The sequence below is a fragment of the Cylas formicarius genome, unplaced genomic scaffold (assembly GCF_029955315.1).
Source record: "Cylas formicarius isolate icCylForm1 unplaced genomic scaffold, icCylForm1.1 PGA_scaffold_10__41_contigs__length_53128322, whole genome shotgun sequence".
NCBI classification, from domain to species: Eukaryota; Metazoa; Arthropoda; class Insecta; order Coleoptera; family Brentidae; genus Cylas; species Cylas formicarius.
Genome location: NW_026844214.1, coordinates 42,477,414 through 42,498,218, shown reverse-complemented (window position 1 = coordinate 42,498,218; position 20,805 = coordinate 42,477,414). Strand labels below are relative to the sequence as shown.

Here is a 20,805-nt window from a genome sequence, read left to right as displayed (position 1 = left end):
ATATATACAAAACGTCTGGATTCCTCCTGTGTCGGTTTTTGGTTAGTCGAGTCGAAGTTGCTAACGTTTCGCCAATCATCCTGTTGGCTTCTTCAGAGCTTGACCGAAACTGGCTCGTATTTTACTCTGTAAAGTCTGTTCATAGATATAAGGAAGTGACTAACTGATACGGACCCGGGCAAGCTGTAAGAATGAAATATGGCCGAACAGGTCCGTACTTTCCTTAGAATTTAATTATTTGGGGTTTTGTTAGGAAAGATACTAAGCAATATTTATTTATTTATGTTTAAATCTAAAATAAAATTACAAATTATTTTTATTACCTATTTAAATTACTTAAAATTATTCCCATAATATATTAATATCACTATCGCTATCATCGCCTGTTCTAATTATTTGCAATATGGATATACGATTGTTCTAATTTTTCTATATGTTTAACAGAATTTTCCCATCTTGTTAAAAACTTTGGTTTCTATAGGTTTGAGGACATTGGAGTTGGAGTTGGGGACGTTGGGGAAAAACATTGTTATGACAAATGGCAGATTTCAGTTGGCGCCAAACATGTTCAATGGGATTAAATATACAGTGGTAAGGTGGAAGCCTTAAAACTGTATGCCCTGGATTTTTTGCATGATTATCACAGACGTGTTTCTTTTGTAGGTTCAAGCTTTGTAGAACCTCAATAATTGCTTTTTGGTATAATCTTCATGAAAATAATTACTATTATACATGTAGTTTTGGATTGTTGCTTTTGTGCCACATGAGGAAAGAGTTTTAGTCAAATGTCTACTGTGATAACTTGCATTGTCTATTACAATGATGCTATTAGGAGGAATGTTTGAAACTAGTTTGTTTTTAAACCAACTTTCAAATAAATCAGCGTTGGTGTCTTCATGGTAATTCAGAGAAGAATCTTTAATATTTTTTGCAGACAGAGAAAGTCCATTTGGAATCCAACCATCTGTAGAACCAGCATGCAAAATAGTTCTTCATTTACCTCTTCTTGATGGCACGTTTGTTTTACACTTATCAGTTGAGTCTACCCAATCCTTTTCCGAGGTATCATAAGTATCGAACCAGGTTTCATCCAAGTAAATAATTGGCCTTTCTTGTTCTCTGTAAATCCTATTTTTTTCTAGATATTCCAGTCGCCGTTTCCGAATTCTAAAAGATTCCATTAAAAGTTGCCTTTTGTCAATTTTTTAAAATCTAAAACCCGTATATTGAATGCCCTTCCATAAGATAGTTCCGGTTTCATCTTTTTCAAGCCTCCTAATTAAGATATCCAATGTATCTTGATTACTTTCATCTGTACTCGAGAAAATATTAACATCGCTTCTTTTTTTCTTCGCTGAAATGGAATTATTCACAATTTCCCATACAGTTGATATTGGAATTTTCGTCAAAGTGACAATTTCTTCTAAAGATGCTTGCTTGCAGGCACCACGTTCAATGTGAGTCAAATAAACATTGTTTATAACTTCCTTAATCTCAATAAAATAGTGTTTTCTACATTTGGGCGAGAGCATCTCCCGAGATACACTAGACTCGCACATATTTTGCATAATTCGCACACGATTCAACACACGCTGTATTACACACGAAATAAGAATTATTACTAATAAACTTAAACTAAATAGTATACCGTACCAAAGAATATTAAACACAATTAGGTATAAAATTATTTTCTATTACGGACCACAATTTTACCTGAATTTGAATTCCGAAACTTTAGGTAATAATCTTATTGCCTTGAATGTTAATGACGAACCTTGGATAATCCCATTCAAAAGCAATTGGTCACTTTCTTATATCTATGAACAGACATTACCTGCTTATATATTGTTTGAGGAAGGCGCTAAACGCCGTCTCGGATGACTGATTCCCATATTGGTGACAGGTAGAGACCTGAGTCGCGGTTAAGATTGTTAGGTTGTTTATAGATTTCTGTAGACTCTCGGATTTTTCGTTGGTAGAAGAACTACAAGAATTTAAGTTTTATCGAATAAAATTTTTTGTCCGGTTTCGTGATTGTGTTCGGCAACAGCTGATGAGTTTATTTGTCTTAGTCGTAAGGCACTTTCGTGTTCTTTGAGCCTAGTTGATATTTTTCGTCCGGTCTCTCCAAAGTATTCTTTGCCGCATATGCATGGAATGCTGTAAACTCCTGGCATCTCAAGTGGAATTTTGTTTTTGATGGACCGAAGAGATTGAGAGATTCTTGGGCAAGTGGTAAATCTGGTTTTGACGTTATACTTCTTTAGAACTTTTGATATGTGGTCAGTGATGTTTTGAATGTAAGGAAGGCCCACAGTGGACAGGGTAAGATTTTCGGCCTCATTGCTATTGGAAGGTTGTGGTGAAGTGTATTTTTTGATGGAACGCTTAATATATTTAATGTGGAAATTATTAGAGAGACTTGGGCTGAGATAGTTTAACGGCTCTGTAAACAAGAGAGTTGATAACCGATAATTTTTGGGCCAGATGGTGATGTGACCATGCATTAAGGTATCGGTCTGTGTGTATGGTAATGGTAAAACATATGTTAGGGTGTATCGAGTTTAAATGTCTAAGAAAATCTACTAGGGTTTCTTGATCAGGAGTCCAAATAACAAAAGTATCATCGACGTAGCGTTTCCATAATTTTGGTTTTAGATGAAAGGTGTCGAGAGCTTTCTTCTCAAAGGCCTCCATAAATATATTCGCGATGACTGGTGATAGTGGAGAACCCATAGCTGTTTCCGGCGTTTGTTCAAAAATTTGACCGTTATAAGAAATATATGTTCCCGAAAAGCATTTTCCAATTAAGGTGAGAAGGTTTGGTTCCAAATTCTCGGATTTTAATATATCTGAAATGATGTCGAGAGTTTCAGGAACAGAAACTTTGGTAAAGAGGGATTCTATGTCGAATCTAACTAGAATATCTTGTGTATCTAATGTAATGCTTTTTAATTGTTCAATGAAGTGAAAGGAATTAAGTACGAAACTGTCAGTTTTCCCTGTAAGGGGTTTTAATAAAGAAGCTAGATATTTTGCTAGAGAATATGTTGGAGAACCAATGGTGCTGGCAATACGTCGAAGGGGTAATCCTGGTTTGTGAATCTTTGGAAGTCCGTAGAGACGAGGAATTTTAGAGTCGTGAGGGGTGACAGATTTTTTCACGGAGTCTGATAGAGAAGCAGCCTTAATACCGGATTTTTTAGGTTGACGATATGATCCGTCTGTAAGAATATCTTGAATCTTTTCCTGATATTCATTTGTATCCATGACTACCGAAGCATTTCCTTTATCTGCTTTTAGGATTACGATGTCTGGATTGGATTTTAGAGATTTTAGGGCGATGCGTTCAGGCTTTGCAGTATTGGATTTAGGAGGTTTTGATTTTTCAAGGATTTTTGCGATTTCAAATCGAATTTCATTAGCTGTGTGAGATGGCAGTTTGTTTAGGATAGACTCGACATTTGAATTGATTTCCTCTTTTGGGATAATACGTGGCGCAAGGACGACGTTCGAACCTTTTGAAAAATATATACAGGGTGTTCGGAAATTGAGTTCGGAAACTTGAAGGAAGTAGCAGACTTTTTCAAATTTCAGCCCTGTTAAGTAAAATCACATTTACATGTAAAATTCGAGCCGAGAATAAAATATCGATTTGTGGCTAAACGATAACACTTATGGACTTAAAACAAGAGTAGCAATTTTTGAGTATTTGTGATTCTGCTTAAGGCTATGTTGTATTTTGCAATATCAGTCTAAAAAAATAAAATACAGTAAAAATAAAAAAAATGTTCTAAGTAAAGTGCCCTCTAGTGACAGATATCTGAAACGCTTTTATTGTATAACGATGACTTTTACTAAATCAGGGCTGTATGTGTGTTCCGTTAAGAAATAAGCCTACTGCGTTAAAAATAAAATTAAAAAAAAAATAATTTTGACAAGCTATAAGTTGGAAAATATTACGATTTTTTACTATCATTATTTTACCACGTTGAATCTTTCCTCCAAGTTTCCGAACTCAATTTCCGAATACCCTGTATACTACAGCTCCACAAACTTATGGAATAATTATAGATATGGTACGAATAGTCAAATAGTTCATGTCTTGTTTTGATATATATAGAGCTAATGCAGTTAATGAATACTCGAAATTAATTAAAATCCTTGCTGTAAAATTCGAGAACTGGCATTGTGTAAACAAATTTGCAGCTGCAATTACAGTATCCCCCATGGTTAGGCTACTGAATGTTGTAGTCAATTTATTTGCCTTAATATTATTGCACGCTACAAAAACGCACTAAACTAATTTGTGCGACTGAAGAGGTAGTGTGAACCTGCTTTAAATACTTTAAGGATTCACATGTCTTCGTACTATTTTGTTTTGAGTAAAGTTACAACGTACCTCTAGTATTTAAAGTGTGTGTATCATAGTTTTCATTTTTTTTTCATATTTATCGCGATTTTGTAATATGGTGTCCATGACACATCACTTGTAACTTAACGTAAAATCACTATAAACGTTTTGAACAACTGAAAAAATAAAAGAAATCAAACGAACGTATGAACTAAACGAGAGTTTCTGACAAAATTCGTATCTTTAGAATTGAAAAGAAAAAAACCGAAAAGAAAACCGGCTCGACGGGTCACTTTAAAACTTAAACGAAACAGCAACCGCCTATTTAGTGTCAGCCCGCCCCCACTCCGAAAACATTTACAATCAGGAATTACGTCCCCAGACGTTGCCGCTTCCTTCGAAGAGCCTTGAATAATGAACCCGGGTTGACTGCCGGACTTCCTCTTTAATTCCCCTAATTCAATTCTAGCGAACCAAAATAAACGAGGCACTTTTCGAATACTTTAATACTGCTTTGCTGGTGTATATGACTCGTCTTGGATATTATGACTAATAATTACATTTATACAGGGTATTATTGAATTGACATCGTTTGATTTAATGATTTAATCTAGTCCGCTAGTGGACTCACTAATGTCTAATGTCCCCATAATAAAATAGCAGTGCAATATGCAGTGTTAATAAGCGAAACAACACTACCGCTTAGTTTTTTTTTCATATTTAGAAACGGTGCCTCCATTTCAAAACTTATTGCTGTAATTCCCATTCTCTCCAGTGACACGACAAGCCATTTACCGGAAAATGGGCCCTTTAGATGACTTAATGGAATGTGGTTTATGCATGCACCGGCACATTTTAGCATCCGAGCGAGAGTTTTTGGAATCAAAATTTTAATCATAGTTGGATAGGTAGGGTCTGACCTCAGCCGGCTTTCTAGGATAGCAGATTTTAATACATTGGATTATCACTGACGACATCTAAAAGCCTTTGTTTACCAAAGTTATCATTGCACGTGCTTTTAAGAAGCAAAACAATTTTGTAAAATAACATTTTTTAATCAATATTAATTATTTTTCAAAGACATTAAATTGACGAATACTACGTATTCAGCCTTTACCTGGGCTACTTTAAATCATCGTACAAGAGTCTATTATTTAAGACCTTAGTTCTTCCCCGTTATGTAAAAAAAAACAACTTGAACACCCTGTATATCGAAAACGGAGTATTTTAGACAACAATTTTTTAATGACTTTTTACCAGTATTCTTCAAGACAACAGTTTATTAACATCTTCCGATTCCATAGTAACATGTGTTATCAATACATTACTAAATCAGAGAAGCGCGTTTATTACTTTAGGACCATGTACTATGCCACGAACTGTAACTAACGAAAGGCTTGTTTTACAGGTATCATGGATCAGGAAGCGAGATCTTCACATATTAACCGCCGGCATTTTGACATACACATCAGATCAGCGATTTCAGGTGAGTGGTTAAGTTCATAGACAACTTTAATTTAAACTTAATATGTAATCCAAATTAACGCAAATATAAACCGGACAGACGAGCAGATCTGCACGTCGAGAAGCCCAGCAGTAGCGGTAGCGATGAAGTCATGAGAGGGTCCTGTCCTCCCTCAATAACAGTCGCCACATCGACATAAATAGTTTCAGTATTTGCATTTTAGTAAAGTTAAGCATACATTCCGCATACCGCATCCCAGGGTGCAAAGTTTAAATTAATAAATTTAAAAAATTATAAGTATCAGTCACATATCAATACAAGCATCAGTACTAAACATCAAAAAATATTGCGACGACATATCGACAGAGTATTTTGCGCAGAATTGAAATAGAGTGAGAGAAAAAAAAATGCAATGGCGGCTTAACATCCACCACAGAATCTGCGCAGAATAGCCTAACTAAAGAATAGTCGTCATTTCCTGGTTCTGTTGGCCAGGTTAACAAGAATCATTCGACCAGGCATATAATATGGACTTGTCACAGTTTTGAATACGATGATATAATTTTACGAAAACGACCGATCGAACAATGGAACACGAGTGCCCGTAACGCATCGGCTTCCCATCATCCGTCATTTAGCTGACAATCGAAACGTCACAAACATGGCCTACTTGGCGAGGAGTACAGCGATCGCTTGAAGTGTACGAAACAAAAACCGCTTACCCAGAAATATACAGGGTGTTCCGTGTCGATTGTTCTAAATATTGGCAACGTTGTATTTCCAAATATCACAACTACTGCTTTTCGAAAAAAAAAAACATGTAGTAATAATATCATTCTTTTCGGTGATGTTAAATAAATCAAATCTAGGGCGTTTCTTTTCTTATTTGTTTTCGACAGATCTGGCAACTCCGAATTTGCAGAAATATTTCCAAAAAAAAAACACGAATCCAATATGACGCGCGTGTTAATTCTAAGTAAATTAATTTCGATATTCCGATATTTAATTAGATCCGTAGCAACATGGCGCCCGTTCCAAATTTAATATTTGCCGTGGGGCTTGCTGAAAACACAACGTTTCTGTTATTCATTTTCGCATTCCAGTTAATATACATAAACGGCAAATGAGATTTGGGAGGGGGGGCTATACCAATGTCGAATGGCGCAATGGTGAAAATTATCCCCACGCAACCCGAAAGTTTTGCATTAATGAAAGAGATGTGCATCTTTCGTCTGACACGAATACGTGCCTACATATATTGCGACATTACTTTGTCCTTTAATGATTTGGCTGATCCGATAAGACATCATTATTATTGAAATTAAATTTATTTTTGAACTTTTGGCATAGTATATCAAAGAACATTTTAACGCCGTCTTTTTACAGCCAACATTCAAAAGTTATTAAAAACTGGACAGCTGGTTGCTTAACAGCGCTTGTAAATGGACACCGAACATGAGCCAATAATAATTATTGTAACTGGCTTCCAAAACGTGAGTTTTTTCGTAATGGCCAAAAGTTTCCACCTACGATCTTGTTTGTAACTCTGTAACCACGCTGTGTATTTGAACAAAATTTTGATGTGATGTGTTGCAGGTAAAAGTGCATGCTTTCCTCTGTTGTGTTGTCGAAACAATTGTCATGTCATAATATATAATTTCGTGAAAATCTGAACTTTTAGTTCTTATTTATTTTGGTACAGGGCATCCCAATAACTTACATTTCTGAAAAAAACTTTATATTTTTAAATGCAATGCAAATGATTTTTAAAACGAGGAATAATTTTTATTCACTCAAATTTAAGAAACGGCTACCGATGGGTACGGAGTATATATAGAGATCTTGTGGATAAAGTCTTGAAGTTCTGGATGGTAATGTCAAATATGGGGTTGTACTTAAAAAATATGAGCTTTTACTGTTACAATTTTTTTTGTATGTTTTTTCACACATCCTGTATGACCATCAAAGTCAGGTCACTGAACAAAGTCGGGTCACTCAAAGAATAGTATATCATGCAACAAGTGCGGTAAACGGCATTTGACTCACGAGCTTATTTGACACGAGCGGAGCGAGTGTTTAATAAATGAGTGACTTAAAGAGTTTACCGAACGTGCTGCATACTATACTTTTTCTACGACCGTTAGTTTTCGGGTACATTTTCGCAAAGCATCGCGAATACATTCACTGACATAACCGTCAGAATTGATAAACGTCAAATTTTAAAGCGTGAGAGATATCTCCGTAAACATCCGATTGCTCCCAAACCCGTGCGGTAAAATCCCGGAAATGTCCGAAGTGGCTCGCAAAGGTATTAACTAACCCCTGTAAAATTTTGCAAAAAGATATTTAGCTTTTATAAACTGGTATTTATCTGCAAACAAAAAATGTTCTTTTTTCCGGAATAAGGGAAAGAGGTAGGTATGTATGTAAACAAAAGTTACCTAAAATTTTGCATAAAAAACAGAAAACACAGTGTTCCATTTCAAATGACAATATTGAGTTGAATTAAAAATTGAAAAAAAACTGTTTAGTTTTCCAAAACTTGTAATAGGACGTGGATGACTCTTTATACGTTTCCCTTTGTGCATATGGCGTATACAACACTACGGAAAGTAAAACTAAAACTGTCATTAAGTATGAAAACGTTTTAAAACTAAGAAAATATGTAAACAAATCAGATGACACCGACTTCTAGCAGTGTATTTATTCGATTGCTGAACATTCCGCCGCATTCGGCAAAATGTCGAGCCGCGACGCAAATCGTCTCAGTCGAAATAATGTACGAAAGGACAATAATGACGAAACGCGACCCAATTAGAAAACATCCGGCTCGTTGCTCGGTCGGGCAGACGAACAATTTCTGGATGCGAAACGAACGACGAGAAAAGGGAAACCTTCGCCGGTAAACATTCTATTGTTTACGGTACGATATTAAATTGTAATAAATAAGGTAATTTCGTACAGAGCGCAGAGACAGCGGCACTGTTAATTTAATTGCTAGTTTTGATTTAATTAAGTTACGGGCAAATATTCGGTATATTTGTTGAAGATATCAACATTAAATAAAAACTCCAGTGCTTGTGTACGTATGGTCTGTTAATAGATATAAGAAAGTGACCAATTGCTTTTGAATGAGATTAGCCAAGGGTGGTCATTAACATACAATGCAACAAGATTATTAACTAAAGTTTCGGAATTTAAATTCAGGTAAAATTGTGGTCCGTAATAGAAAATAATTTTATACCTACCGGTGTTTAATATGCTTTGTTTTGGTATACTACTTAGTTTAAGTTTATTAGTAATCATTCTTATTTCGTGTGTAATACAGCGTGTGTTGAATCGTGTGCGAATTATGGAAAATATGTGCGAGTCTAGTGTATTCTATTCTATTCTATTGAGACTAAGGAAGTTATAAACAATGTTTTTTTGACTCTCATTGATCGTGGTGCAAGCATCTTTAGAAGAAACGGCCACATTGACGAAAATTCTAACATTAACTGTATGGAAAATTGTGAATAATCCCATTTCAGCCAAGAAAAAAAGAAGCGATGCTGACATTTTGTCGAGTGTAGATGGAAGTGATCAAGATATAATACGGCGCAAAATTTACCAGTTGTCCGAGGAACAAAGCGTGCCTACATTAGATATCTTAATTAGGAGGCTCGAAAAAGATGAAACCGGTGTTAAATGTGGCAGAACTACCTTATGGAAGTGTATTCGACTTTAGATTTTAAAAAAATGACAACAGGCAAGTTTTAATGGAATATTTTAGAATTCGGAAATGGCGACTGAAATATCTAGAAAAAAATAGGATTTACAGAGAACAACAAGCCCAATTATTTACTTGGATGAAACCTAGTTCGACACTTATGATACTCCGGAAAAGGGTTGTGTTGACTCAACTGATAAGTGAAAAACAAACGCGCCATCAAAAAGAGGTAAAAGAATAACTATTTTGCAGGCTGGCTCTAAAGATGCTTGGATTCCAAATGAACTTTCTCTGTCTGCGAAAAATATTAAAGATTCTTCTCTGGATTACCATGAAGACACCACCGCTGATTTATTTGAAAGTTGGTTTAAAAACAAACTAGTTCCAAACATTCCTCCTAATAGAACCATTGTAATAGACAATGCAAGTTATCACAGTAGACAGTTGAATAAAACCCCTCATGTGACACAAAAGCAACAATTCAAAACTACATGTATAATAACGACATTTATTTTCACGAAGATTATACCAAAAAGCAATTAATTGAGTTTCTACAAAGCTTGAAACTACAAAAGGAATATGTCTATCATATTTATTCAAAAAATCTAGGGAATACAGTTTTAAGGCCTCCACCACCACTGTATATTTAATGCCATTGAACATGTTTGCCTCCAACTGAAATCTGCGATCCGTCGTAACAATGTTTTCCCCCGTGTTAACTCCAATGTCCTCAAACTTATAGAAACCGAAGTTTTTAACATTCCTAAATTCTGTTAAACATATAGAAAAAGCAGAACAATCGTATATCCATATTGCAAATAATATAGAACAAATAATAATTAGAACAGGCGATGATAGCGATAGTGATATTATGCGAATAATTTTAAGTAATTTTAGTAGGTAATAAAAATAATTGGTAATTTTATTTTAGATTTAAAGATAATACATACATAAATAAATAAATATTGTTTAGTATCTTTCATAACAAAACCCCAAATAATTCTAAGCAAAGTATGGACCTGTTCGGCCATATTTCTTTCTTACAGCTTGCCCGGGTCTTTCCTTAATTCGTATCAGTTAGTCACTTTCTTATATCTATGAACAGACTTTACCTGTAACATTAACCAAAACGATCATCTTGAAAAAAATTCAAAGCAAGACCCAGCAAGTCTGTCCTTTGTCTCATAGGTCTGGGATAACTTGGTATAGTTATGGGGCAAAAAGTTGAGGTCAACTTTTGGAGGTTTTTTTCAATTTCAATCTCAATCAATTTCACCTACTAGCATCCGGACCTCTCTAGGATTTTTTTGGTCTTATAATTAACCCTTCCAAATACGACAACATAGGCAGATCTTGCCCCGTGTGACATTTTTTTTTGTTTCTTTTTTTTTCGAAAGTTAGGTTGGCGTCTTCGAATCAAAATCCCGCAGCTGCTATCAGATAAATGCCAGATACTCAGCAACAACGGAGGAAAACTCGAACAGTTTTTGCGATAACACAACACAGTCTTTTTTGGCTTTACATTTTTTTAAAACATGAAATTTTAGTCCTTCTAGTCCAGGAAGCATATTGTTAAATATTAAAATTGAACTTAAGAACCAAAAAAAAGGATTAAAAACTTCTTCTCTGTTGGCGATTTTACCATTCAATGAGACTTTTTATCGGAAAAAATGTTAAACAACTTTGGCGGTAAAATTTGAGATGAAGGCATTGTTGTCATATGTGTTTCGCGATTAAGGCGGATGGTTTATGTTGATATTACTAAAAAAATTAGTTCGTTTGATATCGTTCGCGATTAATTGATTAATCAGATTGTTCACCATTAAAGGAAAATATTCCCCGTTTTAAACCCAAATATTAAACAAATTGCTTGCTTAAGAAACATTAAATAAAAATTATCCCAATAATAGTTTTTGGTATAAAAATTGTATTCTTTAAACCTACCTAACATACTTTAGCAACATATTTGGATTTGTCCTTGACCCTTAATTTCATAGGGAGTGTTTTTAATTTGGATAGTTTGAAGACACATTGCACAAATATCCTTTAGGTTACCAGTGCCTGCAGGAAACCCGATTAAAAATATATGTTTTGTATGCTTCGCCTTGTGGTAAACAGCATTTTTGACTTAAAAAGTTTACCATGAATTTACAAACGTCAAAATTCAATCCGTGCGGTAAAATCTCCGAAAATATCCGATTGCTCCCAAACCCGTACGGTAATATCCGAAGTGGCTCGGATCCGTGGGACAAGAAACTCACGTGGTAAAGAGACGCTTTCCGCATGCTAGACCGGTGTATAATCAGGTATTTTTTCTACTTCCGTCTGTAGAACACCTAATTACACACCGATCTAGCGGGCGGGAAACTTCACTTTACCACGTCAGTTTCGTTTGCCATGGATCCGAGCCAATTCTGGGCTGAGACATTTCTGGGATTTTACCGCACGAATTTGGGAGCAATCGGATGTTTACGGCCTTGAATTTTGACGTTTGCCAATTCTGACGGTCATGTCAGTGATTGTATTCATATTGTTTTGCGAAAATGTACCCAAAAATTAACGGTCGTAGAAAAAGTATAGTATGCAACACGTTCGGTAAACTTTTTAAGTCACTCGTTTATTAAACTTTCGCTCCGCTCGTGTCAAATATACTCGTGAGTCAAATGCCGTTTACCGCACTTGTTGCATAATATACTATTACACAAGGGAGTAGAAAAACATTATGAAATACTTTCAAAGAGCCACATTTGTTTACTGTTAGCATCATCATCTACCAAAATAAATTCGCAAATTTACGTGAAATCAGTGAAATTTTCTATACTACAAATTAAAAAAAAAACATGAAATGTTGTTTTCAAATGTTCTTTTGTAATACAGATTTCGAATGTGTAGTTCCTATTATTGATTTAAGTGTTTATGTAGGATTAATGTTGAATTAAAGTTAATGTTCTCGTGCATATGGCGGACCTTTTAATCGTATTTCCGACCGAGTGCCTTCGCTGACCGCTCGCTCGCAGCCCATTAGTCCGATGAAAGTTCTATTTGTTCGGATTATAGTAGTGCGATTGCGTCGCAGATTACCTTGATAGAGATGCGAAAGTGCGCTTATAAAAGCCGTAGAGTTTCTGGAGACCCGGGCCTCGCGTTTATTATGTATGCAGGATGTTATTAAAATGACCTCAAATAATCTGAGGAGGCAGTCTTAGAATCGAAGCACAAATGGCAAAAATTCTCCTTTGCAAACGATTGCCGAATAGTATTCGAGAAAAATGGACTCAAGGACTAAATGCTCGTTACCGATATGTGGCAAACAATTCCGAGAAGAAATTCTAGCCCACGTTGATGGGCAGAAGGGTATTTTCAACAAGACGTTCATGTTCATACAACTCATATGACAATTTGCAGCTTGTATGACGTTTAATTGATGACCACATTCTGTCTTTAAATAGCGATTTTGAATATCTCCCAGTTTGGTCTTCAAAAATTAAAGGAAAACGCCAAAAAAATAATGAAAATAAATGAAAACAAAGACAGAGCTTAGTATTGACGATGTCTTTTATTTGTGAAACACAATCTTAACATTAGTTTTCACTATCTGAGTTTGGAACCACTGACATTCAAAATTATAACAAGCGGAAGTGATATATTATATTCCTATGTAGATAGTAAAGCGGCGGCGCGGGAGGGGAGAGCCCCGTACCTACCTAAAATGGAAATCGCGTGGGACTCAAACAAATTCGTAACTTGATAAACCCGTCGCGATTAATTCGGTTTTAATTTATTTTTTCAGGTGATCAGGCCGGACAAATCGGACAACTGGACGCTGCAAATTAAATTCCCGCAACAGCGGGATTCGGGGATTTACGAGTGTCAAGTAAACACAGAACCAAAAATGTCGCTTCCATTTAGATTAAATGTAATCGGTAAGTCGCTTACGAGTCTATTATGAGGGTGGGGGAGCAATCGCGCAGTGCCGGATCGTCCGCTTTCGCTGCACTGGGCAAGTAGACAGGCTTGGCTGGTTCTGCCACAGCCGGACTTTAAAATTTCATAAAATTGAACCATTTTAAATGGTTCGGCCATTTTGATCACTGTAACAGAACAGAAAGAAAATTGCAAACATAAAATAAAATATAAATTTGACAGCTTAATTAAAAGTTATAATTTGTATAACCTCTATAATAATGAATTTCATATATTTAGCTTAATCTTTCTGCAATAGAGCAATGGAAATGGCGCTAATGCAGGCACACCACATAGCTGGTAGATGTATAGAGATCATGCCTTCAATAGACCTGTTTTTTCATCAAATCTTGACAATTCAGAATATGCCAAGATCTTAGTATCTGCAGGTCGCTTCTTAGAAACCAAATAGCACACAGTTCAGATTAGCGTGCGCGGTAGATTTCCTTCTGTTCCTTTTATCTAATATTTGAAGTCAACTAAATATTCGTCCTCTTCCTTTCTTTGAACTGTGCAAATAAAAATTATTCCAAGTGGATATCCTACAAACAGAAATCCCTTAAGTTACCGGCAATTAGCGTGACCAAATAGAGCGTGCTCAAAACTATTAGGGCAAAACGGCTTATTCAAAGGAAAAGCCGAACCGCCTACCTCACCATCATTAAATTCATTAATACCCTTGACGGTGTATACGAAAATAAAGGCCAGCGCGCGGAGAACAAGTGGCCGAACGGCGCAACGGCTAACGAAAACGACGAAAGACTACTCAAAACGGCTTCGCAATCGCTTCAAGTAGATTAACGTTAATTATTAAGTGCCGCGTCAGCCCCGACTAGGTCTAATTAAAAATTTACGTCAACTTTGAATTCGACTTCATCAAATTGCCGAAGAAGTTTGCCGGCTTACTTTCCGAGTCCCTAAAGTAAACGCTCGTTTGTTTTCGGCAAGTCGCCATATTCGAGACTCCACCTGCGTCCCATCGTCGAACGTTAAAACGTACAACGCAAACGTTACGGCCTAATAGCGCTCCGCGTGCTAGACCTACGCATGTTGACGCTTTAATTATTTACACACGGCGTCGGTGTACCTTCCCGAAGGGATGGGTCCGGGGTGGGGAGTCGACAGGTAGGGTGGGAAGTGAGCTCTCTCTGGAACGTTAATTCCGCCAACATATTAACTGGATTCGAGTGTTTGTTTTCAGAGCCCAGGGCTCGTATAGTAGGACCAACGGATCTCCATGTCAAAGCGGGCAGCTCGGTTACCCTGACGTGCATAATTAATCAAGGACCACACGCTTTGGGTAACGTCTTTTGGTACAAAGACGCTGCTATATTGGACCCGATGATGACGGACAGTGTCGCGGACAGGAGAGTTTCGATAGAGGTGGGTGGTGTCGGCAATTTTAGGGGTAACCGTAGAGCGTTGGTGACCTTGAGACGTTAGGCTCGTGGTATCGTTAAGGCCAACTTATACAGTACCATCTAGTGCGTTAAAATAACTGTGCCCCATTACATCACATCATGAGAATAATATTTGTACCTTTAGAATGTGGACAACACAAAATTAATGCGATTTTGACCTGCTTCAATTATTTAATGCTGTATACATATAGATGTGGTTGATTCCGTTTCAACTATGATTTGTCGTATTATTTGTTCTCCTGATTAATTAATAATATAGTGACATTTTTGTATTAATTAGATGACCATGAACATATTCCATCATATTTTTTATATAATATAATTTGCCATTCAGAGAGAACCTACAATATATCAGCTAAATAGCAATACCGTATCATGTCCATTTATAAAATTTATGTATCAATCCTTTTTTTTGCACTATAAACGATTGAAACTAATTTTAATTTTTTATTTCTATGATTAAACTAAAAACATTGACACTTTTTGGTTAATGTTTTAAGTTAACAATGAATTCAATTCAATAACTTTTGTCTTTAGGAGGGATTGAGGAATATTAGAATTTCAATTTATATGACTCGAGTGTCATCTATCTACCTTGAGATTTATGAAACGTTTAGTAAATCATGAGATAGTTTTACAGCTCTCAGCCCAAGTCACTGAAAACAGAATTAAAACGCCTTACCTCTGCTCTTCTCTCTCATAATTTCCACATTAAAGATATTAAGCATTCCATCAAAAACTACATTTCACCACAACCTTCCAATAGCAATGAGGCCGAAAGCAATCCCACACTTGCCACTGTGGTCCTTCCTTAGATTCAAAACATCACTGACCACATATCAAAAGTTCTAAAGAAGTATAACGTCAAAACCAGATTTACCACTTGTCCAAAAGTCTCTCAACATCTTCGGTCCGTCAAAGATAAAATTCCTATTTGAGATGCCAGGAGTTTTTTATTTTATGCATATGCGGCAAAGAATACATTGGAGAGACCGGACGAAAAATATCAACTAGGCTCAAAGAACACGAAAGAGCCTTGCGAGTAAGACAAATAAACTTTTTTTTTCAAAAAAACTTCCACAGGCTACTGTAATGCTTTTTACAAAACTTCTGGATTCCTCCTGCGTCGGATATTGCTTAGTCGAAATTGCTGACGTTTCGTCAATCATCCTGTTGGGTTCTTCAGAGCATGACTTTATTTTAATTCTGGGTGATATCCCCATCTTATATGGTTAACTTAGATCATAGGTTAACATTAAAAGTGGTAGAACATGTAAATTAAATAGTTTCAAAGTGTTTAGACCACTAGGCCAAGCACATGTAGTAAGTCTGTTTATAAAAAAAACTGCAAAATTTATTAAAAAATATTTTATGTAACTCTTAGGTAAAAAATGATAACTACCTAGTATATTTCCAATACTTTCATTGCCAAATAATTGCGATAGATTATCATCAGACTCATTCCTTTCAATACACTCCTTATTTTAAATTCTTCTGACTTCGGAATGATCTTGCATCTGAAGCATCAATAGACCCAGAAAACCCACTTCTGTGCTAATGACATGATTTGTGACAATTAGTGTGTTAAAATTTTATCTTTGTAAAATACAATCGCCCAGATCTGATATTTTCCAATACTGACCAAACTACGACCGCAAGTAATTTTTGAGTTGCCGGTAGTTCTTTTAACATCGTCGTTTGCACGGTTGCAGAACCAGTGGACGGAGGGATTGACGTCGCGTCTGCGCGTAACCAGCGTCCTACTGTCGGATTCCGGTAATTACTCGTGCGTGCCAACGGTCGCAGCCCCCGCAAGCGTAAACGTTCACATTATTAACGGTAAGTCCTATATCGCTGTAAACAACGCGACGCTGTCTAAACGATTTGGACCTTCGTCAACGTGGTCCTATAGTTCGTTTGTTTCGTATACCCTCCTTCCGTCATCTACTCTAACAAAACAGGATTTCTTAAGTGTATTGCTATATACATATAGCTACTAGAGATATAGAGGCCCTGCAATTGCCAATAATACAGCAATTTATGAAGGACCTATGAAAAAAATTTGGAAAAATCTCGTTTTTAACCAATTTAGATTTAAAATTTTCAATACTTAGCATTATATTAAAAAGCTGCATTATAAGAAAACGAACGCTGGAATATAGCACATATAGCATCGAAAATTTATTCCAAGCAAGTTCGGCTCAACAGAAGCTCATTTGAACATTATGAACATTATGACGAAACCCCAATTTTTTAGTGTGCTTAATAAACTAGTAACTTAGAAAAGTTTACCAAACGTGTTGCATACTATACTTTTTCTACGACCGTTAGTTTTTGGGTACATTTTTGCAAAGCAACACGAGTACCATCACTGAGGTGACCGTCAAAATTGACAAATGTCAAAATTCAAGGCATGGGAAATCTCTCTGAAAATGTCGGAAGTGGCTCGAATCCGTAGGAAACGAAACTGACGTGGTGAAATGACACTTTCCACATATTAAGTCGGTGTATAATTGGGCATTTTAGAGAAGGGAGTAGAAAATTATTATATTATGCAACAAGTTAGTTTTTGGGTACATTTTTGCTTCACTGATATGACCGCCAGAATTGAAAAACATCAAAATACAAGCGGTGCGGCAATATCCCGAAAATGTCCGAAGTGGCTCGCATCCATGGAAAACGAAACTCATGTAGTAAATAGTTAGGTATTTTACAGAAGGGAGTAGAAAATAATACATTATGTAACAAGTTTGCTAAACGACAATTGAGTCACGAGCGGTGCGCAGCGGAGTGACTTAAAAAGTTTACGAAACGTGTTGCATACTATACTTTTTCTACGATCGTTTAATAAAACAACAAGAATACTTTCACTGGCATGACCCTCAGAATTGACAAAAATCAAAATTCAAGCCGTGCGGTAATATCTCCGAAAATATCCCAAGTGGCTCGGATTATGTATTTCACAGAAGTTAGTCAAGGTGGCGAACCACTCCAAACTTTTCGGGAACTTTAATCACTAATCACCAACACTAATGTGACTCTCTAGCAATATACAGAAAATACATAGTGTTATAGATATGGAGTTGGTTATACATTTTAAGTTCGTTTCAGCAGCACAGCCCTGAACTAATTTTGAATTGTATTGGGTATTACCATTAGCAAATTAATGTTCCAACAAAATTTATTTCGAGTTTCGAAACGGTTGCGAAGTTTGCTCCTCCAACAGTATTATACAGTTCTATAACTGTGACAATAATTCAAATTTAAAATATTTTTCAAATTTGTCATTAAGTGATTATGACTAAATAATTTTCGTTAAATATTTGTAAAACATAATTATCATTTTTTAATTTTAACTTCTCAAAAACTAATAAGGTTATAGAAATTTATATACTCAGGAATTCAAAATATTTCAATATTTTTTACATTTGTACATTTAAACAAATTTTGGTATTCCTTGAAATAGGAAAAAAAACAACCAAATCAAGAGGTGAAGATTACTAAGACACTAATTTTTATTTCTAAACAATATGTGCTATCATATATAAATATAAAATATTTATATAAAATCAAATTAACTCTTTTCGTTATTACATAAAAATGCTATATAATTATATTTATATAACAACTCCTCAAGTTTAACTTCATTCATACATACGAAATCGATTACTACAACCACATACAACACAAAAATTTATAATTAAAAAAATGTTGACCAATTATCACCAGGATGAAATTATGATTATATGTTTTACGTAGTAATGTAAAATGATTTCACAATGTACCCTTTAGCAAACGATTTACCATCATAAACAGTTAAAAAAATGAATAAATAATATAAAACAATCGCCTTTACACTTATTAGTGTTAATGTGTATGACAAAGACAAGGATGCCCGTTATTTACTACCTGTCTCCGTATAAACAAAATTTGCTTAATCGTTAATTTGCGGATTAATTTGGAACTAGTTGACAACCGACGCATGCTCTATCCTAAACCCAAGTTCAAAAACCGTTAGGGATTCTTCCATTTTGCACTTCCGATGGGCATCATAGATGAAAGATCGGTTAGTTATCCAGTCCTTAGGCTTTCCGCGTTACGTCTTAAGCAGACTCGATTGCTTTTCGAGTTGGGATTTAATTAAAATGCGTTCCGGATTAATAATGCCGTGGCAATTTTTCAGGCGAACATCCTGCAGCGATGCAACACGGCAACAAGAACACGGCCTCGTTAACGCTGTCGCTCCACTGCTACGCCGTTGTATATAGCATTTCGGTACTCGTAATTAAGAACACCAGATGATTCTCCCCGTTCCCGGTGTCACATTAATCTGAAAACGTCGTCCGATATCCCCGGGACGAACGGATTCGTATCCCCCGCACACCACGTGTCACGTGGACGAACTAACTAGTGGTCGACGGCTGTGACGTCACGCGCGAAATATTGAAAGCCCCGCCGGGCGTTGATTAATTTGGTACGGACGGGGAGGGCAATATTTGACGGGATTGCGACACAAAGAAAGTCCTCTGGAAATTTTTAAGGCGATTTTTTCTTATTGTCGCCGACGTTTTGTCCCGAAGCTTATTTTGTGCTCCCCTCCTCCTCTATGAGCGAGATAAAATTTCAAACGTACCAATTTTTTAATTTGGGACCGAACCTTTTTGAACTTGCTTTTTTAACCTTCGATTTGGTAGCCCGTCACGTCTGCAAGCGGGAAGAGGCGAAAGTAATGGTCTTTTAACTCGGGGTTCGGCGTTTCCATTAAGGTTTTTTTGCATTTTCGCGTTTTGAATGCGCGATTCTTCTTCTTTTATTAAACAAAACCCACTACCAAATAATTTACTTACTATTTTTTAATAAATTGGAAAAATCCAGTGTTTTTGTTTAATGTCGAAGCTTTGTTGTTTAAGCTATTCAGTTTCATTAAGGAGTTGTTAGAGTAAAATAAACTATTTTAAGATCTGTGTCGGTTTTAATCCAGTTGCAATACTTAGGACCAACTTAAATTCTTAAATAAATTTCAAAACAAGTTCCAAATTTTTCCAGGTTATGTGCCATTTGCCTTATTTTGCCCTCTAATTTATTTCACCTACTGATCAGTGCAAAAAATTAACACGCGAATGTTCTCGATGCGAGCCTATACATTTATTAATGGTCGACCACGTAATTCGTTCGTAGCACTGTGTGCGTGTTTAAAGTCCAGTCAATATATGAAATAATGTCATTCACCTTTTTGTACTTTATTAGGTTTAGAGAAAGCTGTCGAGCTATTATCGTTTTTGTGTCTGTAGCAAAATCTCCACGACTTCAATATATTGACTGAACTGCTCAGCTCCAGGGGAAGTAAAACGCGGTTTCACAGCAATGCCAAAAATTTCGGTTAGTCTAGGAACGTGGCCTGACGTAAATCTGCACAGCCGACCACGTTTGCTACCCCGGCGACAACCACGGGAAATCCTCTCACTGTAAATGCATGAAAAATGCTCGAAAATGTTTAATGAAATGTTAGATAAACAATTTGTAAATAGCTATAAGTATCTACCAATTTATGAAATTTCGTTGTCAACAACCTGTAAATATTGTATTACCCTTTGTTATTCATCATCTTGTCGTTTTACCGAATAAAATGACCCTCAACTCCCGCTGTAGTTTTCTTATTTCCAGAATACGTGAAAATATGAAATCCTAACCTCACTCAAGTTATCCAACAAAACCAAACGCCTAGTCTTTTAATTTTGTATCCTCTAAAATTTAACTGGTAGATTTAATCACAGCCACATCCAATAGAAGAAATATTTTTAATGCAAGTTTTTAAATAGATATCAACCATTTTCGTCACAAAGTGAGTGCAGCGCATCAATCTGGGCTAGTGTCTCTAGAAAAAGTTGCACCA

The 20,805-nt window shown here is 36.0% G+C and overlaps 1 protein-coding gene across 1 annotated transcript in view; it reads left to right on the top strand.

Annotated features, from left to right (window-relative positions):
* LOC132698129 (zwei Ig domain protein zig-8-like) overlaps nucleotides 1-20,548 on the top strand; it is a 462,523-nt gene extending 441,975 nt beyond the window's left edge. Inside the window, exons 3-7 of the mRNA XM_060664030.1 lie at nucleotides 5,763-5,840; nucleotides 13,319-13,451; nucleotides 14,693-14,874; nucleotides 16,625-16,751; nucleotides 19,096-20,548. Of these exons, the coding sequence (XP_060520013.1) occupies nucleotides 5,763-5,840; nucleotides 13,319-13,451; nucleotides 14,693-14,874; nucleotides 16,625-16,751; nucleotides 19,096-19,214 (639 nt within the window). The 3' untranslated portion in view covers nucleotides 19,215-20,548. The remainder of the gene's footprint in view (nucleotides 1-5,762; nucleotides 5,841-13,318; nucleotides 13,452-14,692; nucleotides 14,875-16,624; nucleotides 16,752-19,095) is intronic.
* Nucleotides 20,549-20,805: the final 257 nt, after the last annotated feature.